Raw genomic sequence first — 27,662 nt, 5'->3', positions numbered from 1 at the left:
GGTATTAATCGTATAATAACAGTGGTGTATCAATTTTTGGGACGAATGAAATAATAATAATAATAATAATAATAATAATAATAATAATAATAATAATAATAATAATAATAGTAATAATAATTGTAACCATCACCACAGTAAAGTAAAGTAAATTCGGTATTAGTCGTATTATAACAGTGGCGTATCAGTTTTTGGGGCGAATGAAAATCAGAATTGTATTGTTTTAGGCCTACAGGACTGATACATTAAAGCCTATATGTCAAGTGAGGGTTTGTCATTAAGGTAAATTATAACAATTGTATCTTATTCGGTTGTAAAAATTAGTTTTCAATACTTTTCCTAATATCTTTTGTGCCCTCAGACCAACCTGACTCCAGTAGTGCCTGTGGCTGACACTAGAGGCTTCCTGCTGCTCGCTCCCTCAGTTGTTTTGGTTAGCAGGATGCTAACACATGCTGTCTGCTGTAGCCGGCTGTAGCGGTGATGGCTCTCCCATAAAGCGGGGGAGCGGGGCTCTGTTTTCCGTACAAACACCAAGACAAGTTCCGTGGCCATGGCTGGAGTTTTTGACATCGACTTAGATCAACCGGATGAGAATGTCTCTGATGACGAACTGGAGGATGGGGTGAGTAAACGTTAACATTGACGCTTACACCGCAGCTGTTAGCCAGTTAGCTGGGAGTTTAGCGCAGTGCTAGCACTTTCGAGGCCCGCGCTGCTAACGCTGGTGGTTCCATTATCGGACATGTCCTCGTTTACCCCTTTCCCGCGGAATCCTGCAGTGTCCCACAAAAGACTTCACTGTAGTTCCAGAAGTCTCCCATGACCTGACTGATGGTCTGTACTCGAAAAAAATGACCGAACACAATCCGGTCTCATCGCTGACCCAAATAAACACGTACTTCAACGTTAGTCTTTAGGTTTCGACTGTTTGTATCTCCCGGTGTTTAGTCGAGTTATGCAGCTTACGAAAATCCAACCGTTGGGCGAATCCACGACAGATTCAGTGAAAATATATTAGATAGTGCTCCCTGTAAACACTCTATTGTCACCAAATCCTGCGCCATTTCATATATTTCTCACCGAGAACTTGTTTAATATTACATGACAAAACTTATAGTTAAAAGAAAAAACAAATTTGCGCATATATCCATATACTAGTTAGCCAGCTTCATTTAAAAATGCTTTTATAACGAGTTGATTGAACCTGACACCACTACGCACTCACTTTGTACCATAAATAAAAGATTTATAATATTTTTCTTTAAAAGACATGAGAGAAACGATCCACTATTATTCGACACGCATTATGGCGCTAGTAAGCATGCGCAATGCCTCATCTCGATAGGTAGCACTAATTGGCATAACACTAGCTTAAGTTAATGTAACTACAGTTTCTGCTTGAAATACGGTAATTTCGTGGCTGTGAGTGTGTTGATAGTGCGACACAAACGCCACTTTTTTTGTTCAGAACTCTGGAAGTCGACATTAAAGAACAGTCACAACATCAGCCGTGTCCCATCTTTAAATCTCTGTTACGTTGGCTCTCCACCCGGGCGTAGCTAACTACATGTCCGACAATGGGACTAGCAGAACAGATGAGGCGGTTTTACGCACTCCATCGGCATCCGCCTGTTGTAGGGATGTAATTACACAGTTTCAACTCGCATAAATGCCACATGTTCAATTTGACAACGACTTTGACAGACAACAAGTGGGAAATAACTAGGTTAAAGGACCAGCTGACCAACAAATGCAGCTAATGGCTCTGAAGCTAACAGACTGTTTACTACCCCATCACTCACCTGGCAGTAAGTCAGACACCTCTCAGGTTTGTGTTTTGGGATACAAGTACAGATAAGCACATAAAGGTTTTAAGTTATGGGTTTATTATTGGTTTTAACACCATTTTACTTTGAAATGGATATCAGTCTATTGTCAAATGCAAATAGAGCATGAAAACATTACATACACTTGTTTACACTGAATCCAGACGTTGTATTCACACTTTTTAAAGATTAAAAAATGACAAAAAAGTTTAGAAGAGCAAAAGCTGAAAATCTTTTTACAAATGCCACAGTGTGGAAGTTCTTGACACATATCCTCACCCCTTATGACCCCCAATAGGATAGATTGAGGACATAATGGATAACTGTATGAGCCTAACACAATACAATTAAGTTATATCAGCAGTGTTTGTGGTAGCATTACTCATAATTGAAAATTATAGAGACAATTTTAAACAAAAAACAAAGAAAAACAAAAATCTGAAGTTTTCTCTCTTTGCATTCAGCTGGACTGATTTTTTGTTGTCCTGGTCTTTCTCTTCTTTTCAGGGTCAGCTCAGCGAGTACATGGACCAGTGCAGTGGCTTTGAATTGTGAGTAAAAGGTCACCTGTAATTAACTTTGTCCTGAAAGTTTTAAAAATCAATACATATTTATGTCAGTGACTCAGGTTTATTGCTTATGGGAAGGAATTTTCAGAAAACCATAAAGCTTTGATTGTTTGTGTGAACCTGCCTTCTCAGTAAATTCTTGTTGCTCTTTATATAAGCTGACTTTACAGCATTGCAACACATTAGAAATAAAAAACAAATTACAGGGACGAAGTCATATATGAGAGCAATGTGTAACACTAAGGTTTCCCCATAGGTATTGAGTAAAGTTGACAGTAATCATAATCTTTTTCATCAAACCGTGCATGAAGTTCTGTTTTTTTTATTCAGAGTTTTCACCCATCATCTTGCCCTCAGAAATAATTTTCTGTGTTTCTATAAATACTAACTGTGGAATTTTTAAGCTCATGTAAAGAATGTACAAAGTCTGAACTTAAAGCTGGATTATAACGGAGGCCTTGTGTTGTTCTGCTCCTGTTTGCTCTGTTAAAGTTATGAGTTCTGAAAGCTTCTCATGTTTCTTTAGAATGAGCTTATGAATGATCAGAGTACCAGTAAATGAATTTCTTAACTAAAGCCTGGAGTATACTTCTGCATTGACTCTACACCTTAGTGGCCAGTGCAGTCATGAGCTCTACATTCTTCTGCATGGATATGTCTACGTCACTCTGCATTACTTAGAGTAAGGCTGAACGGTTTTGGAAAATAATCTAATTGCGATTTTTTTTTTGGACCAATATTGCAATTGCGATTTAGCATGTTCATCTTCTACATTATTCATTTAACACAAGCAATACATCATTCTGTAGTATGACCAACACAACAAAGGATATTGTCAACATATAAACAAGTCTTTCCTGTAGGCCGGGCCTACAAGTTATCATGAAATGAGATGGACTGGTATGAATAACGTATCTCTAACTATTACAAACACAGTAGAATATTGACTGATTGATTTAACTTTAAACCTTATAGACGTGTAATAAAATTATCAATAATTTCCACACAAAAAAAATCAGAGAAAAAAACAAAGCACTGCAGAACAGCAGGTCTGGTATGAACAATAATCTGAAAAATAAATATGAATCCTCTCTTCTGTGAATCTCATACTAAATAAAATGAGGAACTGTGAATAAAATCAAAGTTTTGGCTCAACCACTGAATTATGTATACTTGTGGAATGCACTTTTTAAATGCACTTTAAAACTTTTCTTTCTTTTTTTTAATTGCAGCCTTTGGGATTTGAAAATTGCATTGTGTTACATTGGGATGTCGATTAAAATTCAATAAATTGTTCAGCCCTAACTTAGAGTGATCTGTATGATCACTGTTTCTGGTCCCGCTTTATTTTATCTTGCTTTTTTTCAGCCATTTTGAGTGTATTAAGTTATATTGAAGCAGATACATCGTGCTGCTGATCGTTCAACAACTTTCACAAAAAGAAGGTTAGAGAGTAGACAATGTGGAGGCCAATGTGAGACAATCCTGCCAATGTAATGAATACAGGAAATTAGGGATGGGTATCAAATTAGGCTTTGATAGGTACTGACCGAATTCTGTCTGTAGTACCGAGTACCCATTCACAAAACCCAACAGTACTATATTTAGGTACCTTAACACATCCTTGTAACTGTGAGGGAGTGGAAGAGTAGGTGATTTTCCATGCTAAACATAAACACAGCATTGCAAGTTTAAATATTGAGAATAAATTTGTTTAATTGAAAAAAAAAGAGATTTTATCGTTAAAAAAGTTAACATTTATTACCACATAAACACACAAAAATGTACCGAAAAATTGCACCAATGAGTAGGGATACCAATTGCCAGGTACCGGGCATTGGTACATATCATTTCAAATGTGAAAGGTACCCATCCCTACAGGAAATATGATCCTGCTCAGTCGACCTATCAGAGAGCCTGCAGCCCGCATTGCTTCAGCATGTAGTCACATTTTGTAGGAGGCGCTGTAACGTAAACAAGACAAGGACAAGACAGAAGTATGAACTGAGCTTTAGCTCTTATTGACAAACATTTGCAATAATGTATGTGTTTTTAGAATCTGAGAAAATTTACCAAACAGTACTTGCAATGAAGCTGATGCCATCTTGTGGCATTTCTATGCCACTATAAATTACAGGATGGCAAGTTAAAGGTCTGAAAATAAACATTATGTGTAGTTAACACTGACGTGATACAAAAAACACCACATTATTTCCCAGGTTTTGGACTGGGACAGGCCTTTCTATGTTCCTGTCAGTCATGTTTTGACCATTACTAGATACCTGCTATTATCTGAGGAAGTACAGTTTATAATCTTATATTAAACAAGCCAGTAGAGCTGCAAAATGGTCATACTGATGGATCTATTTGAGGCACATTTGCATGCAAAAAAACATAAGTAATACATTTTAACATGTATCTCAGTCATCCTCAGATGATAAATGATAAATGATGATAAATCTGTTTTACTTTGGACCAAACTCAGAACACCCATTAATGCTTTGAAAATGTTACGTTATCTTGTGTTGGTTGAGTTTTTTTTATAGTTTGTTTCTTGATATTCTTTTTTCTGTGTTTTTTGTTTGTTTGACAGTAACATGGACGACTGTGAGAAGTTTGAAATCTCAGAGGACAGCGTGAACAAAGGAACGGAGCAGATCAGGCCCGAGTGCTTTGAGCTGCTGAAAGTTTTGGGGAAAGGTGGATATGGAAAGGTAAGACATCTGATTCTCTAATAAAACAAAAATGTAAATATGAGCTCAAGTCAAGGCAGCTCTCTTCTGATTAGCTCTGTTGAAGTGTTGAAGCTATAGAGTAGGTCAGACAACCATGAAATAATGGCATCAACAACTGTACGGAGCTGAATCGACCCAAAGTACATAAAATGCTCTGAATAATTAGTTTCTAAAGCAGGAAATGTTCCTGGGTCTGGACCTGTCTGTACACGTCAGTGTGAGGTGAAGACACTTGCTCATGTCTTTAAATTAAAATAAGAGGAACCCTTTTACAGGAAATCAACCCTTAAACTGGAGCTGTTTATGAGAAACCTTTAACACCCAGACATATGTTACAATATTTTTAAGCTGTTGGAAATTCTAAAATTCACTCTGCACCTTCAAATGTCAGATCTGGCGTCATAAAACAGCCTCCTCTTCAGCCACATCAATACAACACCAGCCTATAATCATCTACGCCCTCCTATCAAAGTGTGAGACCTCTGACGTTTGGGAGTTTCGCTTGATTGTTTTATTTTTGTGTTACCAACACATGGGGCTCTGGAAATTTTCTGACCTCTTCTTTTCTAAGCCTGGCACATAAAAAATGCACATCACAGTTATTTTGGAAACACTTTTCATTTGGCGAGTAGATGCGTGACTTATTCCTTCTTGAAGTGGTTTGTATGTCTGATGACTAAGAAGTCGATTTCTGCATCCTGGGAATTTTTCAGCCAACATTTTCTCAAACAACACAGTCATCTGTTTTTGTATTCTTCAGTTTTGACACTTTATTTTTCTTCAAAGGTTGAACGTTACTTTAAGCGAGGACTAAATGGTTACTTAAGGTAGATAAATAAAACTTCAGTTCAAACTAAATGAGCAGCCTTTGTTTGTAAAAATGGCCTTTTAGGTGGTAGACAGTTTCAGAGTCATTCAACATCAGGTCTGTGCACTGCAAAAAACTGAAATCTTATCAAGTGTTTTTATCTTATTTTAAGTAAAAATTGTCTTGTTATACTTAGTATGAGCCTGATCATTTCCAAGAATGTCTTGTTTTAAGCAATTCAAAGACTAAAATTAGGTCTGAAATGCTTGTAACAAGTAAAAAAATCAGCCGATAGAACAAGAAAAAATAGCTCGAAAATTTGCTTAAAACTAGAATAATGTCTTATACAATTAACTTTTCTCTTCCATTGACAGATGTTTTTTTTTTTTAGTTGCTTTGGTACATTTCTCAGATCAGAATTGAAATTCTTAATATCCATGGAATGGATCTCTGTCATCCCATAAGTCTTCACATGCAAAAAGGTTGAACAAGTTATTATAATATGTTCAACATCTTTCCATACAATCTCATCGGACTTTTTTTTCCCTAAATCTGTCTGGATTGATAAATTACTCCCTGGTCAATCTCACAGATATGTATGTGTACTTTCCTCCTAACGGAAAGTGGCAACAAATTTCTTGCAAAGGACAATAAAGATCTATTACACCTGTGGACCATTTTCCCAATCATCAGCTTACAATAGCCCAGGTTGGTTGAAGGATGTGGCCAAAAGTTGAGAACAGCTTTGTCCTCAATTTTGTGGACAGAGAAGATCTTTGTAGTGATGTGGATGAAAATTTGTGGCCCAGCAAACAGGAACATAACAGTGCAGTGGGAAGACTGTACTGACCTGCATGAACAGTTTTCCCTAATAAAGAGATAGTTCTATGTTCACATTTCTACTAAGGTGTTTTTCTTAGTGCTGTGCAGTGCCTTCTTCTCCTTTCTGTATCAATGATGGGGTCAGTCAACAAATTACAGCACAAACAGTAAAAAGCGAAAATGTGAATTTTGTCCAGTCTCTTGAAATCAATCTCCCATACACACTAAGATGTAACTCACAATTTACAATAATTGTCATCAAAGCTTAGCTTTAGACATTGTTTACATCAGAACGTCCTTCCAGAGTAAACTGTTATACTGACAACATGACTCAGCACTTTGACTGTCCTATCCATACACACTGACACCAGGACTTGTCATTCTGATGTACTGACACGTTCACTGATACTGTACTTTTAAGAGTTGAATTAAGGATTCTTAAAAAGAGACTGGCTTTTGCAGGTAATCCAGGGTGTTTTGCTTTTTGTACAAACTGTTTTGAGTAATACACTTACTGTTTTGCAAATGGTAAAGATGATTGGAGAAATGAACCAAAGCAACTGAGAAAAACTGTAACTCGTTTTGAGCAATTCAGACTTAATTTTTGTTTCTAAATAACTTGAAAAAAGACATGTTTCTGGACTGGGTGGGTGAATGTGGCTCATATTAAGTCTAAACAGGCATTTTCTACTTAAAATAAGACAAAAAACACTTGATAAGATTTCAGTTTTTCCAGTGTAGTCAGTTGCACATTGTGAATCAGCGCTCTCCCATCTTTTGCCATCAGTCCCATTAGCTGCACATTTATGCTTAGCTCATGTCACTGGTGGTTACTTGAATGATGTTGGGATTCTGTTTGACACAAAGTGCATGTTATTTTAAATCTTTGCCTGAGCAGCCTATTAAAGCAGTGACACACCTTTGCTGCATCACAATTAAGACATCAACACTGTTAGACCTAGAGAGAATCAATAACCCCTGAATTCAGGACCATCTTGCTTTCCTAGATATATTTCAAGAAAAAAAACTCTTACATTGAGGTCAGCAGTAGGGATGGGTACCGAATTAGGTACTTTTATAGGTACCGACCAAACTCTGTCAAAAGTACAGATTCACGTAAAACCAAAAGGTACCATGTTTAGGTGCCTGAATACATCTTTGTGACTGTTAGGGAGTGGAAGAGTAGACGACTTTCCTTGCTGGACATGAACACAGCATTGCAAGGTTATATATGGAAGAATTAGCGCGTTAAATTGAACAAAATATATATTTTATTAATAAACAAATTGATATTTTTTACCACATAAACTCAAAAAAGTACCGAAAAGTGGTACCGTTGAGTACTGGTACCGATTGCCAGGTACCGAGCATCGGTACCGTATAGTTTCAAATGTGAAAGGTACAGGTCTAGTTTACTTTTGTAGGTCATACAGAAGCATTGGTAATAATCTCAGTCTGAGTAATAGCCAGCCTAAAACTCTGAACACATAAAGCTACTTTTAACCATTCCTGTCCTAAACTAATAAAAGGATACATCTCCTCATCCCCTAATGATTTCTCTAAAAGTTCTGGTATAACAAATTAAATGTGGTCCAAGCTGTAAAAGTTTGTGGTGTATTCAGGGTCTTACAAAATCATCATCAAGTTATATTCACTCAACACAAAATTATGAGAAGATATTCCAACTCTTCTACTCTCTACAGTCTTGTCAGTGTTTGTCATTTCTCTTACCACACATATTGATGGTCAAATAATGTCTCGGCACATTATAACCAACAAGCTGCTCGTGAGAGATGGGGAGCTAAAAACTGCAGTCCCCTCAGTGTGTTCTTGTGGCTGTGGTGTTAAAACCCACATACAGTAAAAATAAAATCATCTTTGGAGCAGAAATAAACGTGTTTACGCTCATGCTTGGTTTGGTTAAGTCAGCATTTTTCTTGTATGGTGAGCGCTATCAATCAGCAACGAAGCTGCACTTCTGAAGTAAAAGTGCTGACATCACCGAGTTGGTGTAAATGGTTGCTAACTATCCGTAATGTAGCAGCCGATCTCTTTACTAAAGTTAGATTCTTGGAGCACTGGGCTGAGCATGCAGCGTACACACTTTCTCTGCTGCTGCTGCTGCTGCACATAAAGTACCAACATGTTAGCTCCTAATAAGCTTATCACTGGGTATTTGTCTCCATCTCAGCGTGCGATTTAGCAAAAACTAATCAGGCTTAGAATAATTGACAATTTTTAATAGGCTAATAAATCCATTACTTCTCTCTGCAATCAAGGCCACAACTGTTACAGTAATTATATCATAAGTATTATTCGTGTTATGGCTGCAGGGAGGTGGTGAAATAACTGATATAAAGTGAACTTATGAGGCTGTGTTGTTGTGACAGTTTCTGTCCCCCTCTGGAACTTTTCCCAGTGATAAACTGTTTGCAGAAACCCCTGTTAATGTAAACTAACTGTGACTGATGTATGATAAATGTTTGCAGGTGTTTCAAGTCCGGAAGGTGTCAGGCGCCAACTCTGGGAAGATATTTGCAATGAAGGTCTTAAAGAAGGTGAGTTCATCTCTGCTGGATATAAAAGGATTTACTATGCTTTGATTAAAAAAGAGCTCATTAAGAGAAACTACCAATCATCTATGAAATATGAAGTTAAGGTGAGCATGTCTGCCCCCTGGTGTTCAGACAGGGAAGTGCAATGTGATGTAAAAAAAAAAAAAAAAAAAAAAGCATCTAATTTTTCGCTCCATATGGAAGCTAACGCTGGTGTTTGTGGAATTAGCACCTTACATACTTGGTGGACGTACAGGCCAAACGCAGTCTGACTGTGTCTCCTGTTTCTGTGTGCTGAATGTCTCTGGTGACAAACTGGTGCATTCAGCCGTGAAGCTAAGGGCAGACCACCCAAAATAATGGCAGCAGGCTCTCTGCCATTAAACCTCACATGTGCTGCCTCTGTTCAGCTTGGCCTCCTCTCCGCAGCTGACACCGAGCCGGTGCCTGGCTCTCCTCGAGAAGCCAACTCTCATTCCCCGAAGCTTGAGGTTTGGGTTAATGACTGTGTTTATTGGCTTAATGAGCCTTTACTGTAGCTACCAACCTGGCTTCCTGTTACTGCTCTGGCCCGGCCGCAGCTGATGTTGGAGCGATGACACGAGCTAACTGGCTTTAACTTTCACAGCTCTGACTCTCTGTGTTTTTCTGTCCCTCTGCAGGCCATGATAGTGCGTAATGCTAAAGACACAGCGCACACCAAAGCAGAGAGGAACATCCTGGAGGAGGTGAAGCATCCTTTCATCGTGGACCTCATCTATGCCTTCCAGACTGGGGGAAAGTTATATCTCATCCTGGAGTACCTGAGCGGTGAGCATCATGATGCTCAGACATATGAAAACATCCTGATACTAAAAATACTTTTGGTTTCTGGGGTTGATTTTTTTTTTTTGTTCGAGGACTTTATTATAATTCTTAATCAAGCTGAATCTCCCAGTGATGACTTGCGCAAACAAAGTCAAGTTTGCACACTGATCTGGTGTGTTTGAGTTTCTATCATTTGCAAAACTTTGCGGTTCCTCGCTCATTGAGAAAATGAGAACACTGGCTCCACCCACTTTTGAAAACAAGGAGAGTTTTACCAAACTATAAAAGAGCTACAGGTTTATTCAGATCTCTTCAAGGTGTATGTCAGGACACAAGAGGTCCAGTTTGGTTTGCTCATACCGATACTGGAGGCTCAAATTTAAAGAAAGACTATCAATGTATTCAAAACAATCGACTCTGAATAGCAGCTAGGTGTGTCTTTAAAGCAGGATCTCTGAATGAAGGGGGCAGGGGAGAAAAATGAAGAAAATTAATGATGATTTGCCATGGAGTCAGTGTAAAAACATTGGTTAGACAACATTATAATGTTTTCTTTTTCAATGTGCAGTTTGTGGACAAAAAATCCTGACTCATTGTGCAAAGGCCTTAATGTGATCCTCTGCATGCAGCAGGGTGCATCTGAAATTTTACTCCCCTCTCCATCTGCAAAACATTCTTTTATATTTGGTAGTGCAGATTTTTTAATCTTTAATCTGATTCTTTAATCTGTGTTCTCCCTCTTGAGTACTCAACAATACTGAGTACCGATACTACTAGTACTTCATAAAATTTAAATTCACAGTAACAGGTCATTTTGATAAAAGACAGCACAGTCACACTGCCATTAAGTCCAATAAAAACACAAACAACTCTCTCTGAGTTTAGAATTTTTTTGATAATTATTTAAAAAAAAAAAATGAAAGTGCACAATAAAATGAACAACTATTAGAGTTTAAGTATTTTTTAAAGTAAACTAAAGGGAAAAATAAAACTGTTTAACTGTTGACTCTTCCTGGTTTATTCATGTTGTCTAAACAGGACCTGGCGCACATTTGCAGCGGTGTTAAACTGCAGCAACTAGCAGCAACTAGTGGCGAGGAGGACTTCCTCGACATAAAATTTTCTTGCCTTGAGTATCTGCTGCTGGTATCTGCAGTCTTCACAAGTACGGATACCTTGAAAAAAGGCTGGTATCGGCCTGATACCAGTACCTGGTATCAGTACTAGCCCATCCCTACCATGAAATAAATGAGCCTTTAATTTGTAATGCTGCTTTTATTGACAAGAAATCTAGTTTGAAGACAAAAAGTGAATACGAGAGGTACAGCTGGAGGTGTTTTGGCTTTGTGCACTGCAAAAACTGAAATCCAATTATCTAGTCTAATTTCTAGTAAAATTTGTCTTATGAGTTCGAGGATGAGCCACATTTTTTTGGAAAAATGTGTTAATCCAATATATTAGAACACAACAAAATGCCTAAATTGAAAAAGAAAGATTTTTTAACTAGTTTAGTTTGTAATCTTAAAAGGGTCTTGGTACTCTGCACCCTCGGCTTGGAACCAGTTTCAAAACTAGTAAAAGCTCGAAGAGCTGGTGTCCTTAAATGTTTTTAAATCTAAAATGAAAGACATGGAGGCAGGTTTTGTAAGATATCAGTTTTTGAGCTCGGTTGTTTGAGCAGTTGTTTTCTAGAACATGATTTTAATCCATTATCTTGTGTTTTATTGACTCTGCTTTGTCTCTTTGTAACTTTAATTTTTCCAGGGTTTCCGCATTTCCCTGAAAAGTTGTATTAAGTCTTAGATTTAGGCCTTAAAATGTCTCCAGTTCATTCAAAATGTCAAATGCTGGTCTTAAATATGTCACTCAGAGGTCTTGAATTTTTCAGGGCAGGACTTGGGCTTTGGTGAGCAATTCAGTATTCATATTTGTTAAAAGAGGCAAGCTCCTTTCTTTCAGCTCAGATCTTTAGCTTCAAAAAACAAAAACATGTCAGTTTAATCCCTAAAATAGAAAACACCTCTGCTGTTTTCTCTCTTGAGGAATACAATTTTCAGTCTTTTTTCTTTCTTTGGCCTGAATCCCTGTGATATAAAGTATCTGCATGCTTGCTAGCCAGTCCGGGATTTTGGGGTTAGTGCAAGTTTATTGTGATTTGGGTGTATATAGCAGGATCTGCCAAACCATCGCCTGTATTACAAGCCTTTTTGGCCTAAAATTTAATTCAAGGTGGCATTACAAAGTATTAAAAAGTCTTAAATCTGACTTGCTGAAACCTGCAGATACCCTGTTTTTCAGGTCTCCCCTGAAAAACAGGTTTTTAATCTCAATGGCCCATCCTGATTAAATGAGGGTTAAATAAAATAAATCATTTCGAAAAATTTGATTGTGTTTTACCCGTCAAAGGCAATTCAATCTATCTTTATCTATATAGCGCCAAATTGCAACAAACATTATCTTCAGACACTTTCCAAAGGACATTAGACCCCTTTGTTGATAAAAATTTATTAGCAGAAAATTCAGGTATACAGTTTTGCCTCTTAATGTCTTAAGGCATCTTTTCTGGACTTGTCAACTTTCAGTTTTTGCAGTCTGCCCTGTAAGGCATGATGAAGCATGAGTGGGCGGAGAGCTGGGGGTGTTATGGCTGTTTACTGGACAGAAAGGCTGCAGCAGTTTCCAGATTCGCTGGAAGTTAGTTGGAGACGGTAATTCCATTAAGGAGAGATATTTGGGTTTCAGAAACCAACGTGCAATGAGTTTTTCGCAGAACCTGTTCCGTTCTCTGAACATGGCTGTAGGTATTTACTATTTTTCCTCGGGGAAAGCTACCGTGACATTTGCTTTGAGGGCCAGTTCTTGTTTATTGTACCAGCTGAAAACGATGTGGTTGCTGGCGGGCTGACCGATTTCCCTCACTGTAACGTGTTAGAGTGCACGTGGATGGAGGAGAGTCAGCGAGAGTAGGTGACCTGTTTGAGAGGATGTGAGGTGTTGGTCCCATGTCAGGCCTTGGCATTGGGAAAGGAGAATTAATACCCATCCCTCTCCCTGTGTGTTCTCCTCACATTATGTAATGAACAAGATAAAGGAAGTCAGAAAGGCATTTTTCTGGTAAAGGATGATTCATTATTTCCACTGTAAATACCCTGGACTGACATGTTGTGTTTTTGCTGTGTCTGCAGGTGGGGAGCTGTTTATGCAGCTGGAAAGAGAGGGCATCTTCATGGAGGACACAGCCTGGTGAGTCCAGTTTGTCCAACACCCCAAAAAAATCGTCCCCTAAGAAACAAACACAAACGATTGAGTTTCTGGAAACTCCTGTGTTTCAGGATGTTTTGATTAAACATGTCAAATGTCTGTGAATCAGTTCATCCTGCCCACACTTCATGTGTTTACGTTCATATTAAAAATCTGCCCTCACAAGTTACAACATGAAACAGTTTCCAAATGGGGACAGCATTGACATCCTGAAAATCACAGATTGTTTCATCTTTTGTGTCAGAAATGTAACACCGTGAGTCAAACAAACGGCTCTGGTTTCAGGCTTTCAGTTCTGGAAAACAGGCCGAGGGTGACACACTTTTTAGTCACTGTGACGTTAACTTTGCACACAAATACTTTCAGTACCTGCTGTTCTGTTTTATAAACACAGCCTGTTGGTGAAAACAGTGATTACATGAGCTGAGCTGCTGAACAAATAAGGGTGTGTAATATTCCTGGAAATGACACAGATTTACACACTTACTGCAGATCACTGAGAAGCATTAATATGATGAGTTTAGTGAAAGAACATGTGACTGAATTAAATTTAGCTTTATCTAAAGCCTGTTTTGTGTTCCTGTGCACAGTTTCTACCTGGCTGAGATCTCGATGGCATTGGGTCACCTGCACCAGAAAGGCATCATCTACAGAGACCTGAAGCCTGAGAACATCATGCTCAATAACAATGGTATAAAAACATGGGTCCATATTAACACAGCTTCACTTACATGCATCTCATGACCTTCACCGTCTTCATAGATTTCCCCTCGAGTAATCTGAGCCTTAATCTATAGTATTCTTGGTTTGTAGTTTCACTCTTGTCTCTGTTTTCCTGTAGGTCATGTGAAGCTCACAGACTTTGGTTTGTGCAAGGAGTCCATACATGACGGGACGGTTACTCACACCTTCTGCGGCACTATCGAGTACATGTATGTCTCACAGCCATCTTCCAGATTCAGTAACTGATTTCAGCTTCCAGTTTGTCCTCACATTTCCTTCCCCCCTCACAGAGCGGTGTGTTAGCTGTGTAATGTTTCACACTCTTGTCCTTCCTCAGGGCTCCAGAGATCCTGATGAGGAGCGGACACAACCGAGCAGTGGACTGGTGGAGCTTAGGGGCTCTGATGTACGACATGTTGACAGGAGCAGTAAGTGCAGATTAACCAATCAAAGAACAGCGTTGTTAATGAATTAATCTGTTAATATCTGCACTGTTGAAATCTCAAGACTCTCCAAATCAAGTTATTTGTGTTTAAAATTGTAACTAGTGTCACTTAAAGGTAGGGTCTGCAGGAATTTCTGTTACTTGTTTGTAAACACAACATTCAAACTGAGCTCCTCCTCCTTGGCTTAGTGCCAGCAGCAGCACACACCCACAGCCTCCAACGTGAACACACTCACTAGCTCAGCAACCACCTGTAGCATCGAGTTTCTACGTGGGAGAGACTAAAGAGTCGTGTACCTGACTTGTCTTGTTAGCACAAACTGATCTCTGGGTTATTTGACACATACCTGGTTAGCAGAAAGCCAACTTGTGTTGCTCTTCGTCCTGTGCTGCTCTCCAAGTGCCCCAAAGCGAGTGAACAAAGCATTTGCAACGTCACCCATCTGTTCCTGAAACCGTGAATATGAAGCCAATCTGCAGACGCTGCCATATACATTATGATGCCGGCTGTAAGTTTTTCTTCAAGCAGCCCAGCGGTCACGTGACCTGAGCTGTGCCCTTGATTGGAAAATCAAACGGTCCTAATAACTTCTAAACCGCAGACATAGAAAAAAAATCCGGACTGTAAATATGCTTTTCAATGCCGTAAAAGTCTGTTTTATGGCTGGGTATGTACGTGACTTCCGGTCTTTCTGCAGCCAGCCTCAAGCGAATTCTTGACGAACAGCAACTCTTGGCACTTCCGCATATGCTTCATTTTTACTTACCGGATGTTGCTCCTTTTCTGTTGTGTGTTTTTGGTTTTGTTTTTCTTTTTCTGTTTTACTTCCACTGTTGTAGCCGCTCAGGATAGCTTATTTCACTTGCTATTATCAACACGCAAAGTCACTTGCGCACTCGATGTGCTGTGATTGGCTGAGGTAACCATGCTTACCCTCCACTCAGAAACATCCCAAAATAACCAAAACTTTGACATTCAGGCAGAGGAGGAGGTTGAGGCAGATGTAGACACTGACAAACATGTATAGAGGCCTGTGGGAGATGACTGAGCAGAACTATTCCTGTAAAAGTTGACTTTTTATTTTTTAAGGAATATCCTGCAGACTCTACCTTTAGTCTGTGGGTTCATTCTGAGTGAAATAATTGTCCATCATCACTATTCAAATGGAAATATGCTGGTTTAAGTCCAAGCCTGAGTATCGTAACGTGTCAGGGACAGACGATGTTATACACAGGCTGAATTCAACTCAACTTTATTTAGAAATCACCTTTCATACACAGAAACAAGCAGCTTCACAACAAAAGAAAGGTTACAAAAAATACATATTGTCAGCACCAGTGGAAGAAAATAAGAGGAAACAATATAATTAAAGAATTTAAACCATTAAAAATCTGTGGAGTAAAAACAGTTACATGAATAGAAGTCCAAAAAACCACAGTGAGCAATAAAATCTCAAATGCACCTCATTTTTAATGAATCAATCTGTCTTTTGATAGTGTCAAATTATAATAGATATGATCTCAAGACACGTTTTACAAAATTAACAGGTCTAGACCTGTTACTTTTTAAAAAGGAGAATAGCTTTGAGTTTTACTTATGTCATAGTCTACAGTATTTCATACTCCAGACTTGAAACTGTCCCTCTGGTGCCCCCTGTAGTAGCTTTAAATTGTTCATACCTCAAAAAAAACTTTATTTATCTCCCACTAGTGTTTTAGAAAACCCTTTTCTCAGCCACTGTCGGAAACACCTCATTTTAGCTACTATCTCTTTAAGGCTCCCTACTCCATAAGCCCCTTTCCTCTGATTGGCCAGCTCACTGGAGGCCTGTTGTGGGTGGAGCTATGGGCAGACTTCATTTCTCCGATAAAAATATGGGAGAGCGACATACAGCCTCTTTAACTTTGATGAACAGAATATTCAGTAATGTCAGCAGAACACACACACAGGCAGATAAAAGACAAAGCAATTAAAGCAAAGAGATTATCATTTATAATCTAAGACAGAGAGTATTATTCAGATTATGCATCCCATTTAGACTCCTGCAGCAGATTGTGACACATGGCCTCTCACCCACTTACAGTCAGCTCTTTGTCTGCTCACAAAGTAACCAGCTGACAGTTCGCAGGGCTGGCTTTAATCAAAATGCAAAGCAAGTGAACTGCAGTCTGAATGAAAAGAGGGACAATGATGCTACCAAAAGTGCAGCTGCAGGTTTCTGATGTGTGGGTGGAGACAAAAACACCAGGAGAAGTTTGATCCTGCTTTTGATATTCCATAAAGCTTGTTTTAATGAACGTGTGACTTAGTCATGGAGTTTGGAAACCATCACAGCTCTGCAGACGTTAGACATATGCTCCTTTCACTGACTTTTGTTACTTTCCATCTTTGTTTTCCTAGCCGCCTTTCACTGGTGAAAACAGAAAGAAGACGATTGACAAAATCCTAAAATGCAAACTCAGCCTTCCGCCTTACCTCACACAAGAAGCCAGGGACCTCCTGAAAAAGGTGAGTAGTGATGGATGTCCTTCCTTCTCTGCGTCAGCTGAATGGTGGGGGCAGAAAACTGAGAGTCCATTTTTTCTTTTCCAGCTGCTGAAACGAAACGCCTCATTACGGCTCGGGGCTGCACCAGGAGATGCTGCAGAGGTCCAGGTGAGTAGATTTGTAAAGATGTGATGCAGAAGTGAAACTCTTGCGCATCTGAAAATATTAAACCTGGTTTTTGTCGCTGTATTTTACAGGCCCACCCGTTCTTCAGACATATAAACTGGGACGAGCTCCTCGCCCGGAAAGTCGAGCCTCCATTTAAACCCTTCCTGGTGAGTTTTTCTTTCAGGATCCTCCTGTCTGATTTTTTCACACATGTGATTAACTTACCTGTTTTCTCTTTTTCTTCACAGCAATCAGCTGATGACGCCAGCCAGTTTGACTCCAAGTTCACCAGCCAGACCCCCGTGGACAGTCCTGACGACTCCACGCTCAGTGAAAGTGCCAATCAAGTCTTCCTGGTGGGTACCTGAAGCTGAACCTCCACACAGAGTCTGACCTGTTTCTCACCTGTCTCATATTTTTCATACTGAGTCTTGATAGGATATTACCTTAGAAGCTTTCAACAGATTCATTTTGATAATCAGCTTTATAAGTCTGTCATGAATATTCAGTGCAGTGCATGTGCAGCGAAGTATTCAGAGTAATACACTGATCTAAATCCACCACATTGACCATTATCTTCATAATTAGCATGTTCTGTATTTAAAGAGAATAGAGCATTATCTAGCAATGAGCTCATAGGTGTGCTGAGCATGTTACCACACTGTCTTTGAACCCGTCAGTTGTCTCTCCTGACCGTAAATTGTCTGGCTTTCTTGCGTAGTCAGAGGTCACGGTAAGCAACAGTCAGCCGAGTCTTTCTTTTCTTTACCGCCCAACTTCACAAGTGATCAGGAGTTTGGAACAAAGCAAAAGCCAAATTCGTCCCCCTGGACACATTCACAAAATAAATAAATGGTTCATTTTCAACACTTGGAGGGAAGCCTGTTCATGTTTTTCTGGTAGGTCTCAGTTTAAAGTTGAATGGGGACCAACGTCAGGGGGAAGGGCCTTAAAAAGAATTTTCCAGTAAATAACTTGTCAGAAACAGGTTTTAGGATAGCTGAAGTAACACCACTACAATGAAGATATGTAAAAAGTAAAGAAGGAAAAAAAGAGGAGCAAGAGGTGACAGATTTGTTGCCCTGCTTCAAATTTATGAAATGTATAATTAAAACAAAATTTAATTCAAAATGAATTAACCAGAAAATCTTTGCAAGTTTAAAATCCACTTTTACAAGAGTGTCCCAGCCAAGCCCAGCAGCAACATGTTTCAACAAAGTTGCAGAAATACAGCAATACTTTTGCGTTTCATCCTAAAACTGTTGTCATGTGAACGGCCCTTTTAGCTGTTTCCACCAAGCAGTACGGTTTGGCACGGTTTGGTACAGTTAAGCCTGATCCCGTTTGCATTTCCACAGCAAACTGTGCCCTCTCGTGGTGGTCGGTGTGTAAACCGGATGCCGAAAGCTGCAGCTGTTGAACAATAGCGTGACGCCATAGCAGCGCAACACAGTGTACCCCGCTAGTAAATCCAACGAAGAAGAAATACGGGACACAGTAAACAAAGAGCATGTAAGGAAGACATGCAGCATTTCATCCTCTCTGTGATTGGCATATGACTCTATCTTACAAAGCACAATCAAGCTGTGTTTCAGAGAAGTCTGTGTGCTGCCAAGAGAAATGCAGACGCTGTCGCACGGTAAGTGACGATTCTTTCAATCAATCAACGGTCTGCAGTGTTGTAGCTCTGCCTTCGGAGAGCGGATCAGTTCAGTCTGGCACCCATACGGAAGGGTCCCAAAAGTGGGACGGCTCGTCTCGGTTATCTGGGGATCTGTCCCGGGATAAGTCAGTGGAAACTCCACAAAATGCGTGCTGTACTGAGTCAAACTGAACCGGTCTGCTTGGTGGAAACACAGCTTTTGTTTCCCTTAGTATCAGCTGGGCATCGTTGTAAGTCCACAGCCAACCTGAGTAGTGCTGATGACCACAGTGTACCCATCTTCTGATGGGGACTTCGAGCAGGATAAGGCTGATGCTTGACGCCTCTGTGGGGTCCATGCGGCTTTGTGCGGACGAATGACGTCACTTTCGCACCTACGCTCCCTCACGCGGTCCCTTTCATGTGGAAAATTACCGTGCCGCGCACACTCAAAAATTTCTAACCTGCCAGACGATGATGCACGGACAAGATGGCCAAGGAACAGGATATCCTGGTAGTCGAAGTGCAGAAAAACAGGCATCTGTATGACTCTTTATACAGACATCACCGTGATAACCAAGTGGTAAATGATTTATGGCGGGAAAATCGCGGCCACTATCCGCAGAGGAGAAAAATATGTTTAAAGAACCTGGAAAAAATTTGGGACAGATATGTAAATGGGTTGTAAACAAAGACAAACTTCTTCGACACTTGTTGTGTACCCTGGTAGACATACATTTGTGATACACCGCCCCCTGCAGTTTGGGAATGGATACCAACAGACACCACACAGCGTGTTAAAAAGCATAAAAGCCTCAGGCATTCTCTCGTGTGGATCTCATGCGTCTGATTTTTTGCGCGTCACACCTGCGTGAAAGTCATAAAACAGCCTAAACGCTCCATGTCACAAAGCTCAGATAATCTCAGATTGGTTTCTTGATCATGACAATGAGTTTACTGGACTCCAGTGGCCTCCACAGTCACCAGATCTCAGTCCAGTACAGCTCCTTTGGGATGTGGAGGAATGGGAGAATCTGCAGCAACTGTGTGATGCTGTCATGTCAATATGGACCAAACTCTCTGAGGATTGTTTCAAGTGCCTTGTTCAATCTATGCCACAAAGGATTAAGGCAGTTCTGAAGACAAAGCATAAACTTTTTGACACATGACTAACTAATCAATACAAAGTGCAAAAAGTATTTTTGTGTCAATCCAGTAAAAAAAGATTAACAGTCACGTAATGTTTGAAACTCCAAGAGGGGAGGTCCAGAGTCTACTGTTGGTAAAAAACAGCAAAAACTTAGCAACCTGTGTGTTGTTGTCAGATATTTCTTTGAATATTAAAGTAAGAAGAAAAACTACAGTTCCTTGATCACTCAGTTGTTTTAGTTTCTTGGGTAAAACTTCATCAGAGCAGTGAGCAGGAGTAAAAATGCTCGATGAAGAAATGCAGTAAAACTTTCTGTAACTTCAGTTTCTGTGCAGCATCAAAACATGTAAACAAACACAGACACAAACAAAGATCAGCTGTAGACTTAATATTTTTTTTGTCCTCCTCAACAAGTGGCTCTTACGAGAATCAGTTAATGCATCACATCTGGTCCAGTGTTTTCCTGGAAGCTCCTCTCACTGCTTCACCACATCGCATGATCCGGTTTACTCAGCGTTTCATTGCTCATCATCAGCTGTGGGTTGTTTTTGGAAACATGGTCTTTGAAGAGGTGAACTCACATCTTTTTCTGTTATTGTCCCCCTCCTCTGCCCTCAGGGTTTCACATATGTAGCTCCATCTGTGCTGGAAAACGTCAAAGAGAAGTTCTCCTTTGAGCCAAAGGTCCGCTCACCGCGGAAGTTCCCTGGAAGCCCAAGAACACCTGTGAGGTAACAACAAGTTGTTTTTCTTTCTCCCTGGTTCCTCTGAATTCCTTTGGTCATCATTTACAGATTTTCCACTCAGCAAGTCTTTCCTGCTTCGATTACTCATTTGCTGAGCTTGTAAATGTTGCCAGATTGATCTGAAACAAACCATTTGAAATAAAGAAAAGCTGTTTCAAGAGACACGGTCCCTCCAGCATCAGGAGGAGAATTTATCAGTCACACCACATCTGAAAAAACATTTCTGTATATTTGATGCAGTTGATGTCAGCTGCTTTATTTGAAGCAGGTTTTTGTCCCTCTTCATCTGTTTCTGTAGTTACTTGCAGTGCCTCACTTTCACTCATCTTATGTCTTCAATCATCTCTAACAGATCTGTGCAGTTGCGTCGCAGCTTTTGTTGCCGTAGACTTACTCATGTATTTAAGGAGAAATCTCCTCAGTGATATTTGTGTTTGTGTCATCAGGGGTATAATCCCTCTGCCTGTCTCTTCTTTTCAGCCAAGCTGGTGCTAATACTAGTTCCAGGTTGGCTGATTCTGGTATCACTTTTTTGTTATTCTTTTTTTCATTTTATATCAAACAACAGACTAATATTATAAATATTAAGCTAGAAACAAGTTTTTTTTAATATTTCGAACATTTATTAGATGAATGGTGTTGGCTCAGTGAAATAATTCAGAAAAACACTTCTGGATTTCTGTCAATATCAAGCTTTGAAAAGCCCCCAAAAAAAGGTGCTAAATCTACACTTTTTAGCTCAGGTAACATTAAGTTAAATCTGTTGTAGACACATTATAAACAACTCCATAGCACCTGAGCTCTGCCTTAAAAATGCTCATATTAATGATCTTATCTTAAACATGTAGTTTTTACATTGTTTTAAGCCCCTAGTGGTAAGGTGACATTACCACCAGTGTTTGCTCATGAAAGTTGTTCGCTTTGTGCTATTAAGTAACCAAATACCTCCTTAAAGGGACTGTGTGGAGGACCTGTTTAAATTGGACTGCAGTGCCACCTTTTGGCCTGGAGTGTCACGCACACCGTCGTGAAGACACGACTTTTTACAAGCCATGTATTTGATTTGGAAATGAATGGGGATTAAAACAAATTTTCTTTGTTCAAGACAATTTTTTACCAAAAACAACACAATAAAGTAAGGTTACGTTATGTAGCACTTTTGTTTGAAATGTGACAACACACAAATATTGTCAGTTTGTACTGTAGCTTAGTAGCTAGCTATAGCGCTACTGGCAGCCACATGCTCTAGGACATGTCCGTCATGTGTAACGTTAGCAAATTCTGGTTATCTCCTGCCATCGCTCATCTACCAACAGAGCTCAGTGTTTCCCCTAGGTTTACAACCTTGGGGGGGGCGGTGACATTGTCGGCAGCCGGATGGGGTGGGGTGTCGCATCTTCATAGAGAAGGTGCTAGGAGACGTTTTTGTGGCTTTCACAGCTATCTGTCCACTATACAGAATGTGCTTGTCGTTGTGTAAATGCACACACGCGTTTGTGGGTCTGTGAACGTGTTTGAGCGGAACTTCGCCGTGAGCAAAACAGCCCGTGGAGAATTAGGAACCCAACAATGTACAAATGACATCCCGTCATGTAAATTAGATGAAAATCATAAGGCTATTTAGTCTGTTAAATAAAAAAAACAAGGTATAGACCTGATTTATGAGAGAGGTAACTCTAAATCATTTTTGCTGTGATCTGGCGATAAATGGAAAATAAAATCAGCTCGACTTCCAGAGGGGTCAGGCTGCCCCCAGGATACAATGGTAAGGAAGACAGTGGAGCTAACGTAACCTCAGTCTTCATTTTATTGATAGACGCTCAAGTTTGAACAGACCACTGCAGAATAACTGCTGACTGTGGGTTGGAAGAAACATTGGCACAAACAGTTTAGTCCCTGCGTTAGCCTTTAGCTTGTGTTTTAGCCTTTAGCTCATGCTCTATCTCTCTCCTGTTTATCTCTCTTCTGCTCTTCTGTCCTTTTTCTGTCTGACAGTTAGTCTCTGTCACTACAAAATTAATCACAGAAATTGTTTTCAGCAGAGAAGAACACAGATGTCTCTTCTCATAAATAAACTTCTGCTGACTGCAGTGTCTACAGACGTTTATTTTTTGAGAATGGGCCTGTGAGCGCAGACATCAGCTGATGCCGATTAGGAAAATGTTGTAAATCAGCTCATTCAGATTAGGAGTGTTACTCATAGTTACACACCACTGCAGAATACGACCACATATAAAAGCTGCAGTCAGATTAACTCTAATTTGACAGTTCAGGTCAAAACAGAACATTAACAGATTGATTGGTTAAGGTGGATTTTGAACTTGTATGAATCAGAAAGATTGTAGGGTATATCTGCTGGTGTTTATTGTTATTTTTCTCTGAACTATCTTAATACCTTGGTGTGTTGAAAATTGTCTTCTCTGTGTTTGATTCTTCTTATTAAAGCCACAGAGGATCTTTATTGCAGGTGAATGGACATTGGATTTACATGCCTTTCCATGTGGCTATTTTATATTATGTTTTACTTCCTTGACAATCAATATTTTCCATGTGTCAAATTTGTTTAACAAGACTTTCTGACAATTATTGTCATTTATATTTGTTTCTTTATTTTTCTCAATGTCATGTTAATCTGAAACAGGCCACAGGATGATTAAATCGATGGTGGATTCATCTGTTAAATTCATGTTGTAGTAATAAACAAACCTATAAATATATTTAAAAAAACCCCACAGAGGAGTAACCTCACTTTCTTTTATTCCTCCTCACAGTCCAGTGAAGTTCGTAGCAGGGGACTGCTGGCCCCGGGGCCCGACACTGACCACCTGCCCGTCCCTGCTGTCCCCTGGTAACTCCGTGGAGCTTCCCATGGAGGTGTCGACTGTGGAGCACATGGACACGAGCGGCAGCAGCAACTGCGAAGCCTCCGCTCCTCTCCCCATCAGGCATCCCTCAGGCATCAACGCAGGGCCGTACAAAAAGCAGGTCTACCCCCTGAACTCCAAACGACCTGAACATCTACGCATGAACTTATGACACCCGTCAGGACTCGTCCTCTTTTATCCTGTTCCTCTCAAAGAGACTTTTAGAATCTTTATAAATTGACTGACTGACACTGTCAAAGCTGATCACCAGCTCTTCACGCAGCGCCTTCCCGTCTCTCGGCCTCTCAAACCTTCCTGACTCAGCCTGGCCTCCTCAGCCTGATGCTTCGCAGGTTCAGTAAGCAGACCCGTGGTCTGTCGGAGAAGGTGCTCCTCTGTGAAAGTTAACTTGGTTGTGTCAGCTGGTGACTGCTGGGGTGCTTTTGGTGTTCTCTACTGGCTTTATCGTGAGATTGACTGGTGCTCTTTTATCCTTAACTTTGTTACTTTTAGTGTTTACAAGTAGACACCTCCATCACAGGGAGAAATAAGGTTATAGGAAGCTATTCTCCATCAATCAGACGTTCATTTATCAGTTATGATCATGTTTGGATTAAAAATAAGTAGGTCACACTCTTATTTGGCAGGACTCCCTAAAACAGCACATCACCTGTGATTTTACAGGTAGTATGCATCACTTTCCCCCACTGTTTGCTGTCTCTTGGCCTGAATTGTGTCACGTTGACAATAATCAGGTGCAAACACTGCTTTTAAAATTATGCAGAGCTGTGTAGTTTGCTCTTGTTTTGCATCTGATCGAGGAGATGAGCTGTAAGCGTCTACATGAGCTGCTGTGCAGAGCTGCACTGTGTGCTCTCAGTCTGTCAGAGCTCAGATCTTATAAATTCTTAAAAATCATGAGAAAGTTACAACATGCTATACATATTAAATGCAGCATCCAACTCATAGAAGACATTAAAAACCTCACTGTAACTGCATGTGGCTGGAGTTGAAAGCTTGAGGCTCATGCAGGAAAGATGTATTTAGCCCCAAATGAATACAATTAACCCTTTACATGCGATTGCAAAAATTAAGCAGGCACAAAAGCTGCAATCACTCTGTGAAACCTCACTCAGGTGAAATGTGCTGTGTTAAGGGAGTCCTGTCACTCTGCAGAAGTATTTCATAGTATTCCACAGTGAACACAGTATTCCTTTATGTTAGAGGGAACAATCACTTTGCCTTTTCCTTTGAGCAGGTGTACCTGCAGAAAAATAACTACCTGTAAAAAAAAGTAATAAATAGAAAAGCAGCTGTAGAAAGAAGAAATGAAACTTTAGCTTAAAACATATCACTTCCACTACAATCAGTATGAAAGGATTGGGGGCTTTCTTCAGGAGGCCTTTGGTCCAGAAACACAGTTCAGTTTCTTTGTGTTGAATGTAAACAGACTCTAAATGCCTTCGTTTGTGCGTCACTGAAATCTTCTGCATTTAGCTGTGAAGACCAGAACTGTTTCACTCCTGGGCAGACAAATACGGTGGCTCTGCAGAGCCTCTGAGCATCTCAAACTGGTGCACAGGTGACCCTCAAACACACACTGCACTCTTTCCATAACTGCTCTGTTAGTGATGTAGCATGAAGCAAGATTGAGTCGGTTTGAGACAGAAAAACGTCACATTGATTTATTTTAATCTAAAACTATAACAGGCTTTGAAAGTCATCCACTGTTTTTCCTCTTTTTAAGAAAATGCATTACAATTACTGAAACTGTATGAGAGGCTATGACCATTTAGATACATTTTTGCTGTAATTTCTTTTATCTCTACTGTTTGAAGCGGCTTCATGTCCTCATATCAGGTCAGAGACCAAACAAACAGTCAAGCCTCCAGGTCTAGTGCTGCTGCTAAAGCTACGCATGACATAATTTCCAAATTCTTAGACCGTTTCTTTGGTAAATTTTAAAGTTTTGAAGCAAACAGCATTTTAGTACAAAGTGAGCAAAAGCGATGCAAGAAACTATTTTATTTATCGAGCAACTGAAAGAGCCGATATTGCAAAAACTGAATCCAAGCAAGTTTTATGTCTAATTTTTAATAAAAATGTTGAATTAGACTCAACATGAGCCACACTTACTTAAAAGTCTAGGGAAATGTCATATTTCAAGATATTAAATGACAAAAAATGACATAAATTGCTTGTGAAGAGTAAAACAAATCAAAATAAACTTGCTCAGATTTCTGATTTTTGCTGTGCAGCCAAAAAATGTAAGTGAGCCAAGGTCATCTAGTATGAATTAAATAAAACAAAAAAAATTGTAAAAATGTTGGTTCATCACGTTTTTTAGCAACTTAAAACCAAGACTGAATGACCTGCTCTGGTTTCTTTTATTATTTTTTGTGAGCATCTCTTCCTTACATCCAGTTTGGTATCTTCTGAACACCAGGGTGCTGGAGTCGGGCCAGACAAACCTTAAACTAAAACTTTAACTGAAACGTTCGCTGCAGTCACTCACTAAAAAAAAATGTTGAAATGCTCCTTTACTTCTGTTTCTCCAAACTGATGTTAACCACTCTGCAGAGAATCAGCGATTTTGAACACCCCTGCTTTAAACCTGGCCATAGACTTCCTGTTACATCACATCTGGTTTAGTGAGTTATGTTTTGTTCCTGGGTGATGCTCAGAGGCTTTTAATTCCTCCTCTGAGTTTATTTTTAATCCTGATGAGCTGCTGCTTGGTTGTTTTATTCTCTCATTCCATTTAAGACTAGTCACTCCACTTTTTTCCTTTGTTAAGTTGTTACTGTATTTATTTTAAGTGCCATTTAGTTTGCATTGTTCACCCTATGCAATCTTTGTATTTATTTTGTGGTATTATTGAGACAAATGTGTGATTAATTGATCTGGAGACTTATTAGTTAGCATCTTAAGTTTGATTTTATTACTGCAGAAAATGTCTTAAAGCAACCTCAGATGCATCTTTTTTTTTTTTTTTGCCTGTACCAAAACTGGTGACGGCGTGACCGTCTGACAGTATTTATTGTGTGGCATACTATCATACTCACAGGGTTTTCCAGAGTACATTCGACATCAGTCTTTTCTTGCTGAAACTTGAAATTCATCTTGTGTTTTTGCCGTGCTCAAAGCGAGGGGGTCGTTTTTATAGAAGAAAAACATGCAAAAGAAAAACAGAAAAAGTGATGGCGTTGTGCCTTTGCTGATAATGATGTAATTGGCTCTGTTACGTTAGAGAAGAGTCAGTGAACTCTCACACATTCAGCTTAGTAACTAAATCCCAGAATAGATTTTTTTTTTTCCACTGATGGGCATTGAATGATGTTATTCCTGTTGCTTTATCACCCACCATAGATCTGCCTCTTAAGAGTGAGAATGTTAATATGTATCATGTACATTATGAGGTCCAAATAAAAAAAATATCCAACCTATGTCCAGTTGAAGGCAAAGTGTGTTGATTTAATCACATGCACCGATAGATTGGTTGGCTGATCAATCAGTGCTGATCTCCTTAATTTTGGGGATCAGTGATCAGCCCATCCTTACATATGAAACTGATCTTATATACCTCTGGGAAGGTCTGACAGCCAGCCATTGTTGCTTTTTGCTCTGAGACCTAAAACTCAGCACATTCAATTGGTTGTTTAAGTTAAAACATAAATATTGAATTGTTTAATAGGTATCATTCAATTATCTTCAAAAAATTAAGATCAGAAAATTGAAGTTATATGCTGTCAGTTATAAAAAAAAAAAAAAAATCAGTATTTGCCCGAATCAGTATCGGCAGGTCAGATTTTTAAAGATTGGTGATCAGTGATCGGCCAGAAGATTGTGATCGATGCACCCCTACTTTTTTTGTATCAGAACAAGACTTAATCTTATCCTCAGACACAACTATTTTAACACAAAAATAAATAAAAATAAATGAATTTTCAATTTTTCAGATATTCTGAGTTGGTTTTATGAAAAAGGTTGTTTTTTTGTTTTTTTTTGCCTTCTCCCTAATGTAAATCCGTAAAAGTCAGTTTTGACCTG

General features: G+C 39.5%; 1 protein-coding gene across 1 annotated transcript; it reads left to right on the top strand.

Annotated features, from left to right (window-relative positions):
• The first annotated feature begins 402 nt into the window (after nt 1-402).
• Nucleotides 403-27,051, top strand: rps6kb1a (ribosomal protein S6 kinase b, polypeptide 1a). The gene is made up of 15 exons (XM_074672369.1): nt 403-625; nt 2,337-2,380; nt 4,992-5,112; nt 9,253-9,321; nt 9,981-10,128; nt 13,311-13,368; nt 13,977-14,077; nt 14,228-14,318; nt 14,447-14,537; nt 16,956-17,063; nt 17,148-17,210; nt 17,300-17,377; nt 17,459-17,566; nt 20,621-20,733; nt 23,520-27,051. Exons 1-15 carry the CDS (start codon nt 554-556, stop codon nt 23,782-23,784), a joined length of 1,530 nt encoding a protein of 509 aa, XP_074528470.1. The 5' UTR covers nt 403-553; the 3' UTR covers nt 23,785-27,051.
• Nucleotides 27,052-27,662: the final 611 nt, after the last annotated feature.

The sequence above is a fragment of the Halichoeres trimaculatus genome, unplaced genomic scaffold (assembly GCF_033239565.1).
Source record: "Halichoeres trimaculatus isolate MK-OKI-2021-1 unplaced genomic scaffold, fHalTri1.1 fHalTri1_scaffold_6, whole genome shotgun sequence".
In the NCBI taxonomy this organism is placed as follows: domain Eukaryota; kingdom Metazoa; phylum Chordata; class Actinopteri; order Labriformes; family Labridae; genus Halichoeres; species Halichoeres trimaculatus.
The sequence above is the reverse complement of the archived record's forward strand: the minus strand, read 5'-3'. Positions and strand labels throughout refer to the sequence as shown.

Coding starts and splice junctions, on each gene's coding strand:
- rps6kb1a (XM_074672369.1), top strand. CDS start 554: ATGGCTGGAGTTTTTGACATCGACTTAGATCAACCGGATGAGAATGTC. Junction 9,322..9,980: donor CAATGAAGGTCTTAAAGAAG/GTGAGTTCATCT, acceptor GTCCCTCTGCAG/GCCATGATAGTGCGTAATGC. Junction 14,078..14,227: donor CATCATGCTCAATAACAATG/GTATAAAAACAT, acceptor GTTTTCCTGTAG/GTCATGTGAAGCTCACAGAC.